The sequence below is a fragment of the Xenopus laevis genome, chromosome 2S (assembly GCF_017654675.1).
Source record: "Xenopus laevis strain J_2021 chromosome 2S, Xenopus_laevis_v10.1, whole genome shotgun sequence".
Taxonomy (NCBI): domain Eukaryota; kingdom Metazoa; phylum Chordata; class Amphibia; order Anura; family Pipidae; genus Xenopus; species Xenopus laevis.
Window position 1 is genome coordinate 63325614 of NC_054374.1, and position 21567 is coordinate 63347180.

Genomic DNA, 21567 nt, shown 5'->3' on the forward strand with positions numbered 1-21567 from the left:
CAACAAGGCACTGCCTTATATAGGCTCACAGGTGGACTTAGTGCCACCTGCTGGCTGCACTACATCATAGCTAAATTATTTACATTATAAAATTAATTATTTTACATAACTCCTTTATACTTCACCCTCTGGAAAACCAGACACATCCTTGTGTCTGTTAATTTAACTTTATTCTTTCCCCTTATGCACAGTTAGAAACATTATCAGTAAATTATTAGCATTGTCTATAGCTCCATGTCTTCACCCTTAGAAAAAGAAATATGGAGCTATGGACAATGTAGCATCTTTAAGCCTGAAGAAGAGATGTAATACTATCATCCAGAAAGCTTGTATTTTGTACTTACTTAGCCAATAAGAGGTATGACCTAACCTCACATTTCTGCAATTTTTCAATGGCTAAAATAGTACAACACCTAACTATCCTTAGATGAAAGGGAAGCAATTAAAAGCATCCATGATGGGTGACAACAATAGCAAAAAAGGGAAAGTTGTGCTCACCATTAAATTTTAAACCATTAGGCCGGGGTGCAAGGAGGCTGTGACCACAAAATGCATACAAAGAAAAACGGTCCTTTGCACTCTACCCATTATAAATATAATAAAGACATTTTGTGCATTTAGATGCTAAAAATAACCTCACATTTAAAAGAGAACTAAAAACTAAAAATGAATGTGTCTAAAATGACATATTTAACATAAAGAACTTATTGTACCAACCAAAAGTTTCAGTTTTTCAATAACAGCAATAAACTAGGACTTCAAACTTGTCACAGAGGGTCACCAACTTGGAAAGTGTCTGCGGCACTCAGATGCTCAGTGGGCTCTGAACAGCTATTGAGAAGCTAAGTTTAGGGGTCATTGCAAATTATCAAGCAGAAAATGAGGTTGACATGTAAGTTCATCTGATGCTACAAGGCTGATTATTAAATTATAATGCTAATTACACTGGTTTCTGTGCTGCCATGTAGTAATCATATGTATTAATTACTAATCAGCCTACTGGGACATCTTTGGAGAGACAGATCTTCCCTGCTAAAGGGCTGTGGTTGCCTTGGACTAGTACAGAAGCCCAAAACATAATGTACAACATTTCTAGCCTACTTCTTTGGTTAAGTTTTAGTTCTACTTTATACAAAACAGGTGTTATTGTTGATATACAGTACTGCAATATATTCAAGCTGGACAACTGTGTAAAGTCATCCCTAGTCCCAGGTCTGGCCAGTTCAACGCTCGCTTTAACCTTATTCATTGAGAATTTTGCTGTTTTCTTTAAACATTTTACATGGGAAAAAATATTATGCCAAAGCAAAATGCTGGCAACAAGTAATACTGTGTGTCATTGCCCTTATATTTGTCCTAAAGCAAAAACTTTACAATATTTTTTTAATAATTTAAAATAAACTCTTTGTTGTTATACAGACAATGTTGTCATGCATTAAGAAACACAAACCTTCTATTTACATCTGAGCACACATAAATAGAGTATATAAAGTAGTTCTGTGCTTGCTTCTGTGCTTGTGGTTATCATATTAATGTAGTTTCCTTAGCAGTGGATAGCATCGCTTCTGATAACACCGAGTCACACATCTACATACAAATGTATGATCAGCTCTCAGAAGAGAAGACAAGACTTCGGGAAATAGATTTCTCCGTTGTTTCCTTATACAGGTATAGTGGGTTATAACATGTACACATAGAACTTCTGTATTGCTTGTATGGTAAAGAGTAAATTAGTGAAGGTGATAATATGATAAACTACTGTATCTGCTACATTAAAGGTATGATAGAGGTTTGCAAAAAACATTTGCTAAATACATACATTGTGTTGACAATATCCTGTTTTGTCTACAAAATGCAGGATTCGATCTTAAATGTTCAGATCAACTGAATTCAAACTGAATCTGAATTTGTGTGATTTTGAAGCTGAAAGCAATATTTTTGGGTCAATTTTTAAAGTGTTCTTTAAATCTTCATATGCAAATTAGAGTTTGACTAAATCTTTTGTGGCAAGTTTGGCATTCAGTATCCAAAAAGCTGAGTAGCCGAGTGTTGTACTGTGTTAGCCATAGATCAAAACCAAATTATATAGTGTAGGTGATACCTTTTTTTGCTAACTTATTAGACTATGAAATGCAAGCCTTCGGGACTTGTTGGGTCCCTGCTTTAGGCATGGTATCAAGGTTCCTTAAGCAGGGACCTAAGAAGTCCTGAAAGCTTGAATTTTATAATCTACTAAATTAGCCAAAAAATGTATCACCTACCCTATACTTTCTGTTGATGATATGGCAGCTATTACTTTTTAAGGTCCAGACACTAAAAATAATTTTATAAACAATTGTATGTGTCATGTAATTGATGTCTTGTTACTGTTAAATCATTACGAAATACAAATACACACATATACAAACACTAGCTACTATAATTTGAAACACAAATACACATATATACAAATACTAGCTTTTACTGCACTAACACAAACAACAAACCCTATGTAAGATTAAGTACAGTGCAACTATAATGAGTTATGAATTTCACAGCTATTTAAGAACTTATTCATTTTCCATTTGTAATCGTTTTGTTAAAGTAAAGAAAAAAATGACTTAAGGCCATTAAATTCAGCCTTTGTAAAATAATCTCTTTACCATTTCACCGGAAGTTAAGCATAGACTGGTTATACAGTATGAAAAGATCAGATAGCAGTTTGATCACAAAAAATATTTCTTTAGGGAATAAAATTCACAAAAATTTTCTTTAAGGGTCATGGCAGATTTGGGGAGATTAGTCACCCGGCGACAAATCTCACCTTTTTCGGGGTGACTAATCTCCCGAACTGCCTCCCCTGCCTTCCCGCCAACTAAAATGTAAATCGCCGGCGGGATGGCACTCGGAGCAATTTGTTTTCTGAAGTTTCCCGAAGGTCCCTCGTGAGGCAAAACTTTGGAAAACGAATCGCTCCGATAGCCATCCCACCGGCGATTTACATTTTGGGAAGGCAGGGGAGGCAGGATGAGGAGATTATTTGCCCCGAATAAAAGGAGATTTGTCGCTGGGTGGCTAATCCCCCCGAATCTGCATGTGTGCCTTGACCCTTTACAAACCAATATTATTGATATCCACACTTCATAATGTTAGAAAATACTCTATATACACAAATATGATATTTCATTGAATTGGTTTTTTTTACTGCCCAGTTTTTCATTCTACATATGTAATTACATATCACCCAAAATTCCAGTGAATACAAAATGTTTTGGCACGTTATATATTTATTTTTTTAATGTGGGTTTCCTTAGTTATTCCCATAGGTTGGTGTAGAAGAATTTTGTGTAAGGCATTGGTATATTGTTGTGCATCAAATTTATTGAGGTCATATTAAAGGGGCAGTATGCCCAATTTTTAATATAAGTTCTATAAATAATGCTTGGGCTAAACATTATTTTTGCCATTTTTTTCATTCCAAAAAAATGGGCTAGCAGGGAGATAGATAATCCTCAGGCATAAATGACTTCTCCTTGTCTGTGCACTACTAATGCAATTGTCTACCAGGCAAGGATCAAACATGGAGTAGCTTTAATATCCTGGTTTGCCTACTTTAGAACAGAAGTATCTTCAGTACTTTTGAACTTTTGTTGTACACTGTCCCTTTAAGGGACAGTGTTCGGGGGGATTTATGACCCAGCAACAAATCTCCTCTTCTTCGGGGTGACTAATCTCCCCAAACTGCCTCCCCTGCCTTCCCGCTGGCTAAAATGTAAATCACCGGTGGGATGGCACTCGGAGCGTTTCATTTTCTGGAGTCACCCGAAGCATAACTTTGGAAAACGAATCGCTCCGAGTGCCATCCCAGCGGCGTTTTACATTTTAGGCAGGGGTGGCAGTTTGGGGAGATTAGTCGCCCCAAAGAAGAGGTGATTTGTTGCTGGGCGACTAATCTCCCCGAATCTGCCTGTGTACCCAAAGAAGAGATGATTAGTCACCAAGCGACTTAATCTCCCCAAATCTGCCCTTGTGCCCCTGCCCTTAGAAGCTGGATACCAACAGCCATTGTTTTGTTGGAGAATTAATAGATGTAGGACATTTTGCAAGTAAGAGCCATGCTGACTTAACACCTCTATCTCTGAGATAAGGGAGTGTTAAAACAAAGATATGGTGAAAAAAATCCTTATTTTGAAGGTCAGATTAGATATAGTGGTACCAGTTTGTGAGTTGCTCTGCCAAAATAAATGATAGAATTTCCTAATATACATTAGTTAAAAATGTATTAAGCTGGGAAACAAGCCATGTAAAATAAAAGCCAATATATACATGTGATCAACATGACCTGACCTAAAGTGCTTGAGTTGAACTTGATTTCTGCCAATTTTTTTGAAACAGTGGAATTTAGGTTGTTTTGTTTACAAATTTCCCCACTTTCTTGGTTCTTCTAAGAAGTTGGAGGGTAATACTCAAACTACCTTTACTAGTTGAACCCCCTTTATAATGAAACCCCACCTCATTGGTAAATATAATTTCAACAGTGCCAAAACTTCACAATATTTTTATGTCTGTATTCTGTGATGATAATTATTATTATTTGTGTTTTTTTTTCTTTTTTTAATGCTTTGCCTTAAATATTTTCCACATATAGGGGGTTATTTACTAAAACTTGACTATTTCTCACTTCACTACAAAAAAAAATTCGACCAAACCTGAATCCCCTTAATTCAATCTTTTATTAAAAAAATCGGTGCGACAAAAATGAGCGTGAATTCAAATCTTCCATTTTTTTTGAATTGTCGCTCTGAAAGCTCAACTTTATCAGACTGAGAACCAGTACAAACAGCCCAAAGCTATTGAGAATCCAGAAGGTCATCCTACTATAAACATCCCATTACAGGAGATTATAGGCAGATAGCAGGGGGATCTTTTTTTCAATAGAACGACAACGCACAGAGGCAACCCCTTTTGATTTGAGGAACTGAATTTTTTTTTTGAAGGAGCAAAGTTAATTGTTCGCAGTGAAGGTTGGGGAATGTCCTGACCGGTGATGTTGTGGCAGATTCCGCTAATGCCTTTAAGAGTAATTTGGATACATTTTTTGAACAAGCATAATATCCAAGGCTATTGGGATGTTAAGATCTGCTGCTAGCGTAGTGTAGGTATTAATAGTGTGGAAAGGTAAGTTTCTATATGTATTGAATCTTTAATGCAACTGTATTTTGTATTTATAAATGGCCTCCAACATTTGTATATAGGATGTAAGTGCTTAGCACTGAGAGCTATTACTCGACACTCTGATGCATACTGCATTTGTAGAGAAAAGATTCAGACCAGTTGTGTAATTACAGCTGAAAGCAGGGGGTATCATTGCACCCATGCCTGCACCACCATGGGGTCTGCTGGAGCTGCAAGGTCCATGTGACCCTAGTTATGCAGCTGATTTTTAATACTGGAAAATTGTTACAGGTAAAAGCTTCTGTAATGTAACATAGTAACATAGTAAGTAAGGTTGAAAAAAGACACATGTCCATCAAGTTTTTTTTTTTTTATTAACTACCTATCTGCCAGTTGATCCAGAGGAAGGCAAAAAACCCATCTGAAGCCTCTCCAATTTGCCTCAGAGGGGGAAAATTCCTTCCTGACTCCAAAATGGCAATCGGACTAGTCCCTGGATCAACTTGGACTATGAGCTATTTCCCATAACCCTGTATTCCCTTACTTGCTAAAAAGCCATCCAACCCCTTCTTAAAGCTATCTAATGTATCAGCATGTACGACTGATTCAGGGAGAGAATTCCACATCTTCACAACTCTCACTGTAAAAAACTCCTTCCGAATATTTAGGCGGAACCTCTTTTCTTCTAATCGGAATGAGTGAGCTCGTGTCAGCTGGAAAGACCTACTGGTAAATAAAGCATTAGAAAGATTATTATATGATCCCCTTATATATTTATACATAGTTATCATATCACCCCTTAAGCGCCTCTTCTCCAGCGTGAAGATCCCCAATTTGGCCAGTCTTTCCTCATAGCTAAGATTTTCAATACCTTTTACAAGCTTAGTTGCCCTTCTCTGTACCCTCTCTAATACAATAATGTCCTGTTTGAGTGATGGAGACCAAAACTGTACGGCATATTCTAGATGGGGCCTTACAAGTGCTCTATACAGTGGAAGAATGACCCCCTCCTCCCTTGACTCTATGCCCCTTTTAATACAGCTCAAGACATTATTTGCCCTTGATGCTGCTGACTGGCATTGCTTGCTACAGCCAAGTTTATCATCTACAAGGACTCCAAGGTCCTTTTCCATAATGGATTTGCCTAGTGCAGTCCCATTAAGGGTATAAGTGGCTTGGATATTTTTAACTATTATTAAAATTCAGTGAAAATTTACAAACAATGACAATTGGTTCAATTACAGTACTTTCTCCAAATGTGAATGCAGGTTGAGATAACATCCAAGAAAATGCAAATGTTATTCATTAGGCTGAGGGCACACAGAGGGGCAGATTTATCAAGGGTTGAATTTCGAAGTAGAAAAAGCTTCGAAATTCGACCATCGAATTGGAATACCTCAAATATCGAAGTCCAAGTTGTTTTACATCGAATTTGGCCATTTACGGTCGAAGTAAAATTTTTGCGATCGAACAATGAAAACCTTTGAATCGAACGATTCAAAGGATTTCATCCATCTATCGAACGATTTTTCTTCGACTTCAAAAAACTTAGAAAAATGCTCTAGAAGGTCCCCATAGGCTAACATAGCACTTCGGCAGGTTTAATTTGGCGAAGTATTGAAGTCTAAGTTTTTTAAAGAGACAGTACTTCGATTATCGAATGGTCGAATAGTCAAAGTATTTTTACTTCAAATCGAATTCGAAGTCGTAGTAGCCTATTTGATGTCAAAGTATCCAAAAAATTACTTCGAATTTTGAATTTTTTTTACTTCGAAATTCCCTAGAAATCACTACGACCCTTGATAAATCTGCCCCAGAGTGTTGGTTCTGCTGCTCTGAGTCTGCAGAGACTTAGAGAAGCGGATCTGCTCTCTTCTGTATGTCCTTTTATCTGAATTGAAAAGTACACCTTCTGCTTGAGTGCAGGAATACATAGCGGAACGCAAAAGCAGGCATTTTCAGGCCAACCTCCACTTCACTCCGTGTACCTGCACTCAAACGGAGACTGTGCTTTTCAGCACATGTTAACGAAGATGCGGAAGAGAGAGGATCCGCTTCTCTCAGCCTGCAGAAAAAAAATGCAGACTGAGAGCAGTGGAGCCAACTCCTTATTTGCCCTCAGCTTTAGAATGTCACATGTTACTGTAATACAAAAATGTAAAGAACATTCCTAAATTTGTGATATCAAACAACATTTTCAGTGGAATTATAGCTGATTGCTTTAAAAGTTTTCCTCTTACACTTTGCACTTATTTTGTTAATAATACCTAATTGCTTTTAATAAAAAATAAACAAACACATTGACAATACAGCTACTGTCTTGCTTTTTATTTCTTTTTCCCCAAGGATTTTTGAGGTCTTCTTATGCAGTTTTTCAGCAGAAAGCAGAAAAAGAAACAGAATGCATCTGCAGCCAGGGCTAGTAAAACCTATTTTTTATGGTAGGACAAGTATTTATGATTCTCTAGAAAATATCAACAAAAAATTCATCAAAAAAACAACTGATTTTTAATCCACTAAAGCTTCTTCATACTTGAATCACATTTTAATCTACATGGCCTTCCAAAAAATGTAAACTATTAAAAAATTTTTTGTGGCAACCAACAGATTCTGGCGCCATCCTGAGGAAATTCGGAAAATGTCAAGCAACAGTAATGAGCAAATATCAGGAACAAGGTGGGTGTAGTAGGAAAGTGTACTTTTCTAAATGATTAAAAGGAATGCAATTAGGGTTGGTCCATAAACAGGCCCAGACTAATCTCCTTGTGTTTATGGAGTAAAACGCAACTCAGAGCACTCATAAGTACAGCCTGCCAGAATACAATGGAATCGATTAGCGAATGTGTTTTTTTTTTTTTTTTTAACTCAATACTGCATTTTATTGCACATCAAACACATTTAAAAAGCAAGAAAAAGTGCCCCTATATAAGAGCCTTAGGAAAGGGTCTTGTAATAAAGGCATTCATTTTGCCCTGGTGCAGCAACCAATAAGCAGGAAGTCCTGGACCTAAGGTTAATATGCTAGTGGTTCCTAATCAGGGTGTGTGCTGAATATCTTAAAGGACAAGAAGTTGTTATGCACCCCTAAGTGACAAGATGTTATTGAGAAACATAATATTATACGTATTTTTCAGAAAAGAGTGGTGCTGAGGATTACAGATTACATTTACTGGGGGGGGGGTGCCTAACAAATTGGCACCCTCCAGCACTTAACCATTTCTGAGTCTTTGTAATGTTTTTTTTAACACATTTTCCCTCTGCACCTTGTTTCAGTCTGCACCTTTGCTAATATTTGAACCAGACCTTTATGGCTTTCAAAATGAGTTTCTGGGTAATATTTTAACTGCAAATTGAAACAAGTTATAGATAAAAAAAACTAGCCAGGCAACACTAAGCAATTCTACTTGTTGTGCCTTGATTAGCAGCCATAGCTTATTAACCCCTGCTTGAAATCACTGTGGAACCCACTGTTGGTGGAAATTAATTTTTATACATACTGTATGGTTTAATTCAATAAAACAAATAAAAGTTTAGTTTTAGGGGGAAATTTACTAATGGGCGAAGTGGCTAACGCTGGTCGAAAATTCACCAGCGTGATGTCATTTCGGCGATTTACTAACGGTAGCTGGCTTAAATTCGCTGGCATAATTTCGCCAAGGAGATAGACTCTGGCGCAAATTCCCACTCTAACGCCAGGCAAATTTTCGGTCTGGTGATTTTACTGACCTCTATCGCCAGACTTGACTTCGCCACCTCAGACCAGGCGAAGTGCAATAGAGTAGATAGGAGTTCCTCAAAAAAAAAGTTGAACATTTTTCTAAGTCCCAAAAAATGCTGGCGTTTTTTCCTATTAAAGGGTAATAGACTGAAAAAGATCGTAAATTTTTTTTGGGGTACCCTCTTTCCCCCCTACATTTGCTAACATATGGCACCTCACCTATACTGTGGGCACATGTGTATATACAATTATATAACAACTTCGTGAATTAGTGTTGTCCAGGCGAATTTACGCCTGGCGAAGTTTTGCGATGTGCGTGAAGCCAGCGCTGGCGAATTGTTGCCGGTTAGTGAATTTGCCCCTTAATCTCAGACTGAGCATGCTCAATTACAGTGACTTTGTCAGGTCCTTTACAACTCTAGTATGAAGTAGTGGATCTCAAGCTGCAGTGTTAAAGGAAAACCCCTCATACAATGTAGGTCTCTATAAAAAGATATTGCATAAAACAACTCATATGTAAAACCCTGCTTTGTGTAAATAAACAATTTTCATAATAATATACTTTTTTAGTAGCATGTGCCAATGTGTAATCATAAATAGAAAACTGCCATTTTAAAAAAAATAAGGGCAGCCCCCTGGGATCATATGATTCACGGTGCACACAAACATACCAACAAACCATACTTGTTAGGTCACGTGAGCCAATTAACAGACAGAGTTCTGTCTTTTGCTTCCATTCTTCTTCCTGTTACATTTAGAGTTGAAGTATTTCTGGTCAGGTGATCTCTGAGGCAGCACACAGACCATCACAAAATGGTGGTTCAAGGCAAGAGATGTAAAAGGGCAAAATTTACTTAAATATATATTTCAGTTTCATAAGATTCTTTAATATGCTACTTAATTTGATATAAACTATCTGTTGCTCAGTTAGATATGTAGATGAACTTCACGCTTTGGGATGAAAAAGATTTAGCAGCACCAGCGTATGTTTCGGGACCCACTAGTCCCTCGTGTAAAGGGTTAAATTAAGAATAGCGGTGCGAAAATTAAGAATAGCTGTGCGAACATTAAAACAGTGCACCGATATTCTTAATTTAACCCTATCTGTTGCTCAGTGGCGAAACTACCGGGGGAGCAGGGGGTGCAATTGGGCCAGGGCCCGCACCCCCACAGGGCCCCCCTGCAGTCACGCGCCCACTGGATTCGGCTGCAGCCGCACGTAGATGGTGGGGGCAGGGCCCGACTGCACGGCCCGCACCAGGGCCCGCCCCCAACTAGTTCCGTCACTGCTGTTGCTCAGGTATTCATTTTGGGGTATCGTTTTCCTTTAAATTAAGGTAATTTTGAGATAATAGGAAGAATGCCTGCATAAAAAACAATAATATTTAATGTTGTGCCATATACACAACTGGCATCACTCTACTAAATTTCCCTTGTCTTCTTTTCAGTAATGATAGTCCTCTGTTTCGCAATTGCACTCTCCTTTGTCTCCTGATTGGCCTTGGTTTCTTCTTGCTGAATATTTTCTGTCTGGCTATTGTATATGTGAAATTAAATCGAAGAATAGGTAAGTTAGGAAAGAATCAGGCCAGGCTGCCATTCTCACAGTGCTATTGTTTTTGTTGCTTATTTGAATATGTACTTTATTTTGTAAATAATTAGTTAAACAATGAGTGATAATCATCCCCTGATTGATTGATTTATAATGATGATGCAACACTGGGTCATTTAGAACTGCTGGAGCCCTAGGCAGAAGTTTAGAAATCTAGTAGATAATCTAAACTACCTGCAATGAATAGCCTTTGTAGGCCTGTAGACTAGTGATAGGCGAATCTGTGCTGTTTTGCTTCACTGAAAAATTCGCAAAACTGCGAAACATTAGTGAAACGCATTGAAGTCAATGGGCGGCAAAATGATTTTGACACATGACAATTTTGACACGTGCGTTAATATTTATATGCGCAACTCTTTTGTCCAAATGCATTCAAGTCAATGGGGTCAATAGATATATTGTTTGGAGAACCGTATTTCTGTAATATTTTTACTTGTAAGCAGTACTAGTTTTATAGTAACGCTATATGCACTGTTATGGAGACTAGGATAATCTAAGATGGAGAATACAAACTGTGAGGACACAAGCAGTGATACATGTAGTCTAGTTGAAAGGCCGATTAAGGATTTTGTAAATCTAATACTTGGATCCCACATTTTTTTTTCAATGTAACTATTTTAAGGGTATTTAGACATACAGCATAATAAAGCATTTCATGAACGTACACTAACACCATATTGCTTTACAACTCTTGAGGTGCCCATAAATGCCAATCCAGTGTGAAGGAAACTATACCCAGCCACAGCTCTAACACATGTGAACTGGTTAGAGTGGAAACACCCATCATGACTATTGTTACAAATGAGGGTAAGTCCTCAATGTTTTAATTGTGATAAAGTTGTTTCCTGACTTGCTACCATAGTATGTTGTTAAATCATTCTTCATCCAACAGAAGGGACAGTTTAACAGTTTCACTGATAGTGAATGCAATGTGAGTCAACAAAAAAAGTTCTGTAAGTTATACATTCTGTATAATATGTAATTGTATTAATCTTCTTATTCTGCATACTATTTGTTATCATATTGATTTTTATGGTTTATTGTGAAAACCAAATAAAATATTTAAAAAAAAAAATGAAAAAAAAGTTCTAGCTCTTACATTGGGAGAGGAGTTGGGGCTTTTTTTTTATATCAAAACTGGGCAGTAACCCGTAGAAATCAATGATTTCTTTTCAATGATCTAGCTTCAGCTGGCTCAGGAAAAAAAGCTACTCACTGATTGATTGATTCCTATAGATTAGTGTGCAGGTGCAAATTTGCCCAGTGTTGATAAATGGGGAAAAACAAACTTCAAAATGCCACATTATCTGTCTTTAATTATATCTATAAGAAATCTATATCCAGGGGAGACCCAGAGGATAAGGGAACAGTATAGCTATGATGAGAATTAAAGCATTAGGCATTTAAAATATGGATGCCATGATAATGTCTTAATGTTTCTTAAATCTCCTTCTTCTGTTTCAAGGTGATAGTGATACTTCCTCTGAAACCTCAGAAAGCACAGCACAGTCATCGTCACCCATCCAGGCATGTACAGTATATTAATTTAATCAACATAAACAATTACTATCAGAGTACAGGTATGGGATCAGTGATCCGGAAAGCTCCGAATTATGGGAGCTCCTCAAATAGACTCAATTTTATCCAAATAATTAAAAAAAATTAAAAAGTGTTTCCTTTTTCTCTGTAGTAATAATAAAACAATAACTTGTTACTTGATCCAAAATAAGATATAAATAATCCTTATTAGAGACAAAACAAGCCTATGGGGTTATTTATCAAAATCCAAATTTATCTCACTATTTTTGGAAAGCCACTCCAAATCCACACTGACTTTTCCCCTCTATTTAGCATTCAATTTTCTCGAAAAAATTCTTGCGTAGAAAAAAATCTCGATACGATTGTAAATAAAATCCAAAATACCACAACTTTTTTGGAAGCCCATCGCAAATCAGGATATCTTCGGGACATCTGCCATTGACCTCTACGTGAACTTGGAATGTCTGAGCTGGAGTACTTTTTTAGTCAGGCTTTTAACAATATCAGGGTTTGATAAATCACGAAAAATTTTAGTTTTTTTTCTATGAAAAAATGGTGGCTTTCCCCTTTAAAGTCCAACCATAAAAAATCTGACTTTGATAAATAACCCCCTTAATGTTCAAATGATATTTTAGTAGGGAAGGTATTTGGCTTTGAGACATTAGGGTATGCCTTTTATTTGGGGGGTTTACTATTGATTTTATAAATAAATTTTTTTGATGTTACTGTTCCTTTAAGGTATGGAAATCCAAATTATGGAAAGATATGTCCCAAACATTCTGGATGACAGGTCCCAAACTGTGCCTATATATCTAAACATTATATAATTATAATTATAATCATGGAGTATAGGAATGCATATCAGAAGTTTGTTTATGCAGGCAAATGCCTACTACAGCCATAATTTGTCTGGGGATGGACAAAAAAATAATGATATCCTATGTATGGATGTCTGGAGGGATCACATGCCCACTAGAAAATGTATTCTTACTCCTCTCTTGATTTATTTTCTCTTCAACCTTTATTATTTTTTACTTGACCCAGCAATTTTTCTTTCCTTGCTTTTCTTAATCAGCCTTGCATTTAGACTGTTAAAATGACGTCAGACATTTCTGTATCTATTATTTGTGTAGCCTGGGCTGTAGAGTTTCTTAAATCAGTAGGCACATGCCCAAGGCAACTATAAGGCATAGTTATAGTTGTTGCTAAATTTATAGGATATGCAACTTCTGGAATATTTCTGGTCAGATCACAAAACCTGCTATTTGCAATTGTAGACAGCATGTCCTTTGGAAATAGAATGTTACAATAAAAAGAAATGTAACTATTTCAGTTTGTTCATCCGTTAAATGCACATACCCTGTAAAATACACATCTATATTTTTTCCATTTTCTTTTCTTCTTTTTTTTAATGGAAAGCCAGGAACTGTGAATTCTCAGCAGTAAAGTCCTTTGACTGGTATGTTTTATATTTACAGAAGAATCCTGTTGCCAAGGATATAACTTACACCACCATCCAATTCAATGCAAAAAGGTTATCGGCAGATTACGAGAATCTCTGTGGGGCATCCGATTATGTTAATGTAACATCCAAGGTAAAGAAAGAGGCTTCCAGGAGACCAATTAAAGGGGAAACTGTGGATTATACTGACATCATTCCCAATGCTATTTCCAAAACCAATAATTGTTTCAGCCCATAGATTCCCAAAACTTTTCATATTTTTTAAAAGAAATAAAAAAAAATTCCAATAGAGCTCAAAAACAGTGAACCTTAAATTGTTCAGAGAAAATACAGATGTAAAGCTGTTTCTTAGCCATGGTGTCTTTTAAATGGATTCTGTCACTGAAAACATGTTTTGTTTTGTTTTTTGTAAAATGCATCATTTAATTGTGCTACTTTAGAAAAATCCTGCATTAAAATGTGTTTTTCAAAAGAGCAAACAGGTTTTTTTACATCTTATTTTGAAGTATAAAGTGTGGCCAGACATGTTCTTAGTTTCCCAGGTGCCCTCAGCCACGTGACTTGTGCTCTGATAAACTTCAGTTACTCTTTACTGCTGCACTGCAAGTTGGAGTGATATCCCTCTTCCTTCCTCCACCCTCCCCAGCAGCTTATCAACAGAACAATGGGAAAGTAACAAGATAACAACTCTGACATCTGCAAATCTAGTGGTAGAGAGGAGAATAGCACACACAATAGTAATAAAACACCCAAGCAAGCAAATCATGCAGTTACATTGAGTAGGAGAAACAATAGCTTATCTGAAAGCAATACCACATACCTCCCAACTATCCCATTTTCTGTGGGACAATCCTGATTTTGATGTCTTAGCCCATAGTCCCAGATTTTTATTAAAAAGTTCAGAGTTTCTCTTTGATCTCCTACGCTAACACTAGACAAAGATACAGTTTCTTAAACTTAATTAAAATAAGAGGCTTTTTGGCAGAGAGCCCAGAACACTCAGAACCTGCACTTAGATACATTTGTAACAATTTAAGATAAGCAAAGATACAATTGTAAACTTTTAAGCAAGTCTGTGAGACTCACAAGGCATTTCACCTTCATTAGCAAAACTGTTATAACACATAAAACACCCAGAAATGTGTTCAAACTTTCATAAACTGCCAGATTTTGTGAAATTGACATGGTTGTGGCCATAAAATGGGCATGGTCAAAAATCCTTTTGTGGCACGGCAGATCTTTGTGTCCCTCTTTCCATCTTTGAAATGTTCGGAGGTATGATACCATTGAGAACTGCTGGCTCTGTCTGAAAGCAAGGATCAGGCACAATGCCTACACACTAATATTACAACAAAAAAAACATAGTGGTTCAAGAATAACATTTTAAATGGTAGAATGAATTATTTGCAATGCAGAGTGCAATTTAGTAATAAAAACGATATCATAAATATGATGACAGGATCTCTTTATTATTATTATTTAAGTATAAAAGTTGTTACATTCCAGTGGTAAAGCAAACAATGATACATATGGGCAATATACTTATAAAGCCTATGCAAAGAATTTTGAATGCCACTGTCTTCGTACCAATGTTTCTAATGTTAGTACTAATGTTAATGTTCAACAAGCACACAAAGCAGTGACAGTGCGACTTATGCTAAAAATGCCCAAAATCCCTGTGTGCCATAGGCTTTATTGTTGAACTTAAAGAAGAAGGAAATCCAAATTCACTGAGGGGTGCCATATGTAATGCTCCTCCCCTGCCCCCGCGTGATTTTAATAGTTTACCTGATATCACTGGCTGGTGCTCCTGTTAGGAGAAAACTGCACTAGCCTGAATGTCCAGTAAGTGATTACAATTACTGGGGTGCTTAACCATTATCCATGTTTTTGTCATGAGCATGGATTTAGCAGTTACTCGCAACATTGGTAAAGAAGTTCTTGCATGTACTGTATAACTAACAAGGCATGTTCCCTAAATAAGCTCTCACTAGATGTTAAGTCATTTGCTACCCTAACTGCAGTTTCTATAAAGCACCAGGAATAACCCTTAATTCTTTCCAAATACCAAGAAAACAGGGTAATATATTTTTAATCACTATTGAATAACATACATAACATACAAGTTCAACTATTATAATCACTTGAAACGCAATACAACTTTCATTTACAAGTTAGCTATTTCATTGTCTGTATCTGCATCTTCAAAATGAGTTTATTAATATATTGTCACAAAATTCCTGATTCTATCACTGTATCATCGAAGGCAGGATACAGATCCCTGATGCTGTTGCACGTGCCATGTGAACCTGTTCCCCTGAGCAAGGAGCGAGTGCGTAACTGCGTAAGAAGGGTGTCTCTGCGGCTGGAGGCACTGCCTGTAGAATTATGCCTGTGGCCATGAGGTCTAGATGTTCCACGACACAGCTGTGGGCTGTTATAAAACATATAGATCCAGGGATTACTGCAGCTGCTCAGGCTGGCAAGGAGCATGGTAATTGTGAAGGCAAAATCAGTAGAATCTAAATTCCCATAGAAAGGAAACAAAACAAATTAATCACTTACAGACATGGCAAATATCACTCTACTGTGTACCATGGCTATATTCTTGATTTCACTATTACTATGGGCAAAAAGGCTGAAGGCTCTAGCTGTTGTCAGCATATTTTGCAGATCTGCTCCGTGCCCCTGCTATATTGATTTTAATCTGATCAGCCTATGTGCGCACACACACACACACACACAGAGGAGCTGAAGCTGAGGTCAGCACAAATAGACGCAAGGAGGCATCTCCGGGGCTGACCTCAGCTTCAGCTCCAATGTGTGTGTGTGTGTGCACACAGTCTGATCAGATTCAAATCAATGGAGCAGGGGCACTCAGCAGATCTGTTTCTCTCAGTCTGCAAAAACTCAGAGGCTGACAATAGCCAGAGCCAACAGCCCACTTCCTTACTGAAGGCATTATAAAGGTTGGTGGAGACTTCCTTCTCATAGAATAAAATGACATAGACATTTTGCTTATTGCCTGCAATCATCATTTTGCTTTAAGGAAAAAGGAAAGGTGAAATCACTAGTGGGTGCAAAATGCAATAAAAAGTTTGACTTGTGCACCTGATCCAAAAAAATAAAACCAGGAAAAAAACACTTTGTGGTGTGATCATGCCAGTGCAATTTTCTGCTTGGGGTATCAGGTGATTCCAGGTGTTCACTGGGGGGTTACCTAACATTTGGCACCCCCTAGTAATTTCACTTATTACTGACCCTGTGTACTTTGGCAGATATGGTGCATCAGCAGATTACAATTTCAAACTTGCACAATCAACAAACCAATGTATACTATATTGGTCAGGATTGTTGGGCCACCACCTTGAATTTCCTTACTTCCCATTCTCTCCTACATATTCCTTTTTGGTTCCTACTTCCTAACAATCTTTTTCTTCATCTTCCTTTTATAGTCCCTTCATTATTCCTTTGCTATCGTATTGTGGCAGGGTGGTTACCTGCTTCCCTCACTGAATATGCTACTTTCCCTGTTGTTGAATGGGGTTCAAGAGTGAATTGAACAGCGACGCTTCGAATGGTTCATTCATGTGAGGAAAGGAACACATTCATTCAGGGCCAGGGCCGGTTCTCACAGGCAGGTGCCCGCACTACCCCCCCCCCCCATGCATGCGAGCTGAGTGTCACCAGTGCTCCGCATATTAAAATTGATGGTCCAGTCTTATAAAACGATTACCATTTTTTTAAATTTCTCCTTTTCTATTTGTCATGAATTGCATTGACACTAGGAAATATGCATTTTTATTTGATAGTAAACATGTAACCTTCAGTTTCAGAGCTATTTCTATTAAGTATGTCATAGAAAGTACAAAAGTAGTAAGCAAGGGAATCTTATGCCATCTTATTATGGCACATGGATTCTTACCTTCATCTGGTGCGTTTTCATCCCATACTGACCACATCTGAACACTAAAGAATGGAGTCCAGCATAAGATATACGAAAAGACAATAACAAAGGTCATCTTCACAGTCCTGATTTTCGCCCTAGAGATGGTTCTGATGCTGCTTACCCTTGAGGGTATGACTTGCCCATTGCTTTCCCTCTGCCCTACCCCAGAAGTCTGCATTTTTCCCTTGAGATTCTTGCAGATCTCACAGCATATTAAGCTATAGCAAAGTAGCAGGATTACTACTGGAACAAAAAATATGGATACAGTTATCCATGTAATGTAGGCTTTGGCACCCCATGGATATCTGAAGTCAGCCCAGCAATCAATAACCCCTGCTCCTTGACTTATCTCCTTCATTGAAAAGATGAATATCTGAGGGAGACTAAGAATGCAGCTTAGTATCCAGGTGCCCCCTATCATTAAATATGCTTGCTTACTTGGCTGTTGCAAAGTCTTTAGTGGGTGGCAGACAGCTATATACCGGTCGATAGTCATCATCATCAACATGTAAGTTGAAGCAAACATACTCATCACTTGGGTATATTTAACAGCTCGGCACAAGATGTCAGATCCTATGAATCTGAAAGTAATATCCCAAATCATTTGAGGTAAGATTTGAAAGAGGGCCACTGCCATGTCAGTAAAAACAAGATGAACGATAAACAAATGCATTCGGGTCATCTTTTTTCTTCTTCGATATATGGCAAACAAAACGATGAGGTTACTCCCAGTAGTAATAACAAATACTGCACCTAGCAATGCCACCTCTGCTTTAGCTAAATCTTCATTCCTGGGGTCTGTGTCATTGAATGAGCTGGGCAATTTTAAAGCATAGTCTAGAGGATATGAGTTATTTTCCATGGTACTATTATATGAAGCTTTTCACCAAAGTGTATAAATATAACAGCTCATAGAAATAATATGTTTAATTTATATATGACTTACATTAGTTATTTAAAAAATTTAAGGTAACAATATAGAATATAGTTTAGTAATAAACTCAAAAGAATTAGCCAACACGGAATTCAATTCTAGAGCCCTATAAATTGTATTATTGTATTTACAGATAAGTTGTGAAATGATTGCAAAATAATTTCTCTGTTTCATTAAAAAAGGAATACCTTCTGATAGGTATTTTGAGAAATGTTACACTTAATGAACAAATATTCCTAGTTTTCCTCTTGTTTTTGCAGTAGTCCATTTAGTGCAGTAAATTGGTCCTTTCCAATTGTAGTTACCATACAGAAGAATAAAGATAAGGGAATCCTTGTGGCGATTGTCTTCTAGTATCAGTTCCACAAGCTGGGTTTCGTTTCCAGTGAATATAGCTGGCTTATAAAACAGCAACTCTCTTAGGTGGGGAGTTCACACACAAATGAACTGATATATCTCAACAACAAACCAAAGGATAATGGAAAATTGCTGCTTGCCTCTCGTCCAACGGTGTCTCTTGCCTGTATCCACTTACCCAGCTCTAGCTTGTCTTTCCATCAGTGACAACAACTATTAGGGATGAATATGTGCTTGGTCAGTAAATAAAGGGAGGAGGTTTTCCATCCCCAGAGCTGTGACAAAGAACTAAGCTATATTATGTGGGGAGGTGCAGCTGACAAAACCTTCACCAGGGCTCGCACCCCCCTCGGATGCTTGGTCCCCGAGGGGGATTGGGGGCCCAGCTCTAAGTCATAGAGATGATAATGGTTGTCCATTTTGCATTTAGTAACTTGTTGCAGCATTTAGTTTAGTACTTCTGCTTTGTTTTTTAGGCAATGCTGTCCTACAAGAGATTTGTGGGCAGTATGGGGTCCACCAGTTTATGTTTACTAACCTGCCAGTACATGGACTTTGATATAATCTCACAAACTAGTGAAACTGAACCTAAACCTGCCCCTTCACCACATGCCCTCGTCCGTTGCATGATATCAGAGTGGACAGGGAAGGCATGGGTCTATAAAAAGCACAGACTGGAGACAAAAGCTGCTGGCATTTAGGAGAGCGGATGGAAGAGCTCGACCCGAAATCAACTGCAACCCAGCAATTCTGTGCATGACCTGCATGTTTTGCACCAGCCCACACATCACTTTCACAAACATAAGATGTGTCCGATCATTTTACTACTTCTTTTTATTTTCCACTATTTGTCTCAAGGTTTTCAATTGTAGCAAAAAAATTAGAAAGAATAAACTTCAGATTCTGTAATATTTGCATATTCAAGTGAAGCATAACAGAATATACAGAGAGTTAATAGTTGAAACAGTAAAAATAAAACATTAAAGTAAAAAATGCTGCATTTTGGTGGTCATTATAGCACATGTTATATCACATATATTATATATTATATGCTAATGCTATATCACATTGTTCATGCTATTGTTAATGATGAGGAGACAATAGTACTATTCAACCAACATATAGTTGTGTTCAGAGTAATAGCAGTCCGACATCACTAACCTGATCAGTCACTGTTTTTGGTAAAAACTATGGGGCATTTTTATCAAAAAGGGAATGAGATCACCATAGTACGATAGAGTGAAATTCCGACTCTTTCCATTAATTTCTATGGGATTTCAAAAGGCATATTTAAAAAGGGTGAACTTTCACCCATTGATAAATACTATTTTAATAGTCCCATAGAAATGAATAGAGAGAGGCAGAATTTCACTCTAGCAGACTGTGGCAATATCACACTTCCCTTTTTGATAAATATACCCCTATATTTCTACATGTCACGACATGCTGCTGATTCTGTGCAATTGAATCATTAATTGATGTTTGTTCAAAATAATAGCAGTGTGAAGTTCAATTAGTGAGGTCATTCATTGAAACACGGTGGAACAAGCATCATAATATGGGGGATGTTTCTCATACTATGGTGCTGGGCCTATTTATTGTATACAATGCATACAATGCATCAAAATACGTGAAGAGGTCCTGTTGCCATATGCCAAAGAGGAAATGCCTCTGTTTGATAAGAAAACGACTCCATCATCTTCAAGCAACATCGAGCAACATCTTTGTTCCAGACCAACAAGATTGACATTATGGAGTGGCCAGCCCAATCCCTAGACATTAATCCAATATAAAACTTGTGGGGTGACATCAAAAATCCTGTTTGTAAGGCAAAACCAAGAAATTCAGAAGAATTGTGGAATGTAACAGGTGCCAGAAGAATGATTATTGTGACTATAATATTCATTATTTACCAGCAACTGTCTCATAGAAAGAAATGTCTGTAGAGAACGAAGAACGGACTTCCGGATTCGGTGCCTAAACCGAATGGAGGTTTAGAAGTGGCGTTCCATGGACCAGTGCAAAAATCTGCATCACTTGCCTATGATGACTCATTTAAAGCTCAGAAGAAAATTGAATATCTGGAAAAATATACACAAGAACTTTTTATTAAGGTTGATGAAAAAAAGGAAGAAATTTTCTAATTCATGCCAGCAACTGGTATCTCTAGGCATAATTGCGCTCTGCTTTATCCTGCAAAGTTAAAAAAAAGTTCTGCCTTCTTGACCACGTATATTTGGTGACTCCTCAGAGGCAAAGCGTGCGGATCATCTTGGAAAACATAAAAATATCAGCTCACTTTCCCCAATTACCAACTTGAAATCGGATCAGTCATCTTCTCTTCTGCAAAGAGATCACAAAGGAAAGAGATTTGAGAGATCTCGTCAAGTGACCCAAGTACCTACTAGAGAACCTACTTTAAGCATAGGTCGAGATCCAGATCTCCTGTCTCCCATAAAGGACGTTCTCCACCGATTTCTAGTGAAGACTAGTGGAATCTTAATTATTTACAGCGCTGGTCAATGGTTCTATCTCTCTTGACAACTTCTCTATTTAGAGGGTTGGCTGTCCTCTACTCCTAGGGAAAAAGTAGGTCTTTTATACTTTCCCTATAATGGAGCCATATTTGTTCATGTTATTTTTTATTCTTGTTCTTATAATACTTTGTGTGATATTGAGAAAATGTTTATTTTTACTTAACTCTCACTTATTATCTATGAGAATTTGTTTATATTTACTTGTCTTTCACTTTAGATGTGTTAGTTTGTTCTCTGGCATGGTGGACCTTAGATACTATTTCTAATATTGTGATTTCTTATGTCAGCTGATATTTACACTAACT

The 21567-nt window shown here is 37.3% G+C and overlaps 2 protein-coding genes across 2 annotated transcripts; one reads left to right on the top strand and one right to left on the bottom strand.

Annotated features, from left to right (window-relative positions):
* Positions 1–268: 268 nt before the first annotated feature.
* LOC121400776 lies at positions 269–13930 on the top strand. The gene is made up of 7 exons (XM_041584727.1): positions 269–305; positions 1539–1668; positions 7762–7830; positions 10321–10439; positions 11181–11291; positions 11950–12011; positions 13502–13930. The coding sequence occupies exons 1-7, from the start codon at positions 269–271 to the stop codon at positions 13721–13723; spliced, it is 750 nt and encodes a 249-aa protein (XP_041440661.1). The 3' UTR covers positions 13724–13930.
* A 1047-nt stretch (positions 13931–14977) lies between these two features.
* On the bottom strand, positions 14978–19123 carry avpr1b.S (arginine vasopressin receptor 1B S homeolog). The gene is made up of 2 exons (XM_018249380.2): positions 17411–19123; positions 14978–16007 (listed from the first exon to the last, which is right to left on the bottom strand). Exons 1-2 carry the CDS (start codon positions 18294–18296, stop codon positions 15715–15717), a joined length of 1179 nt encoding a protein of 392 aa, XP_018104869.1. The 5' UTR covers positions 18297–19123; the 3' UTR covers positions 14978–15714.
* Between the last annotated feature and the right edge of the window lie 2444 nt (positions 19124–21567).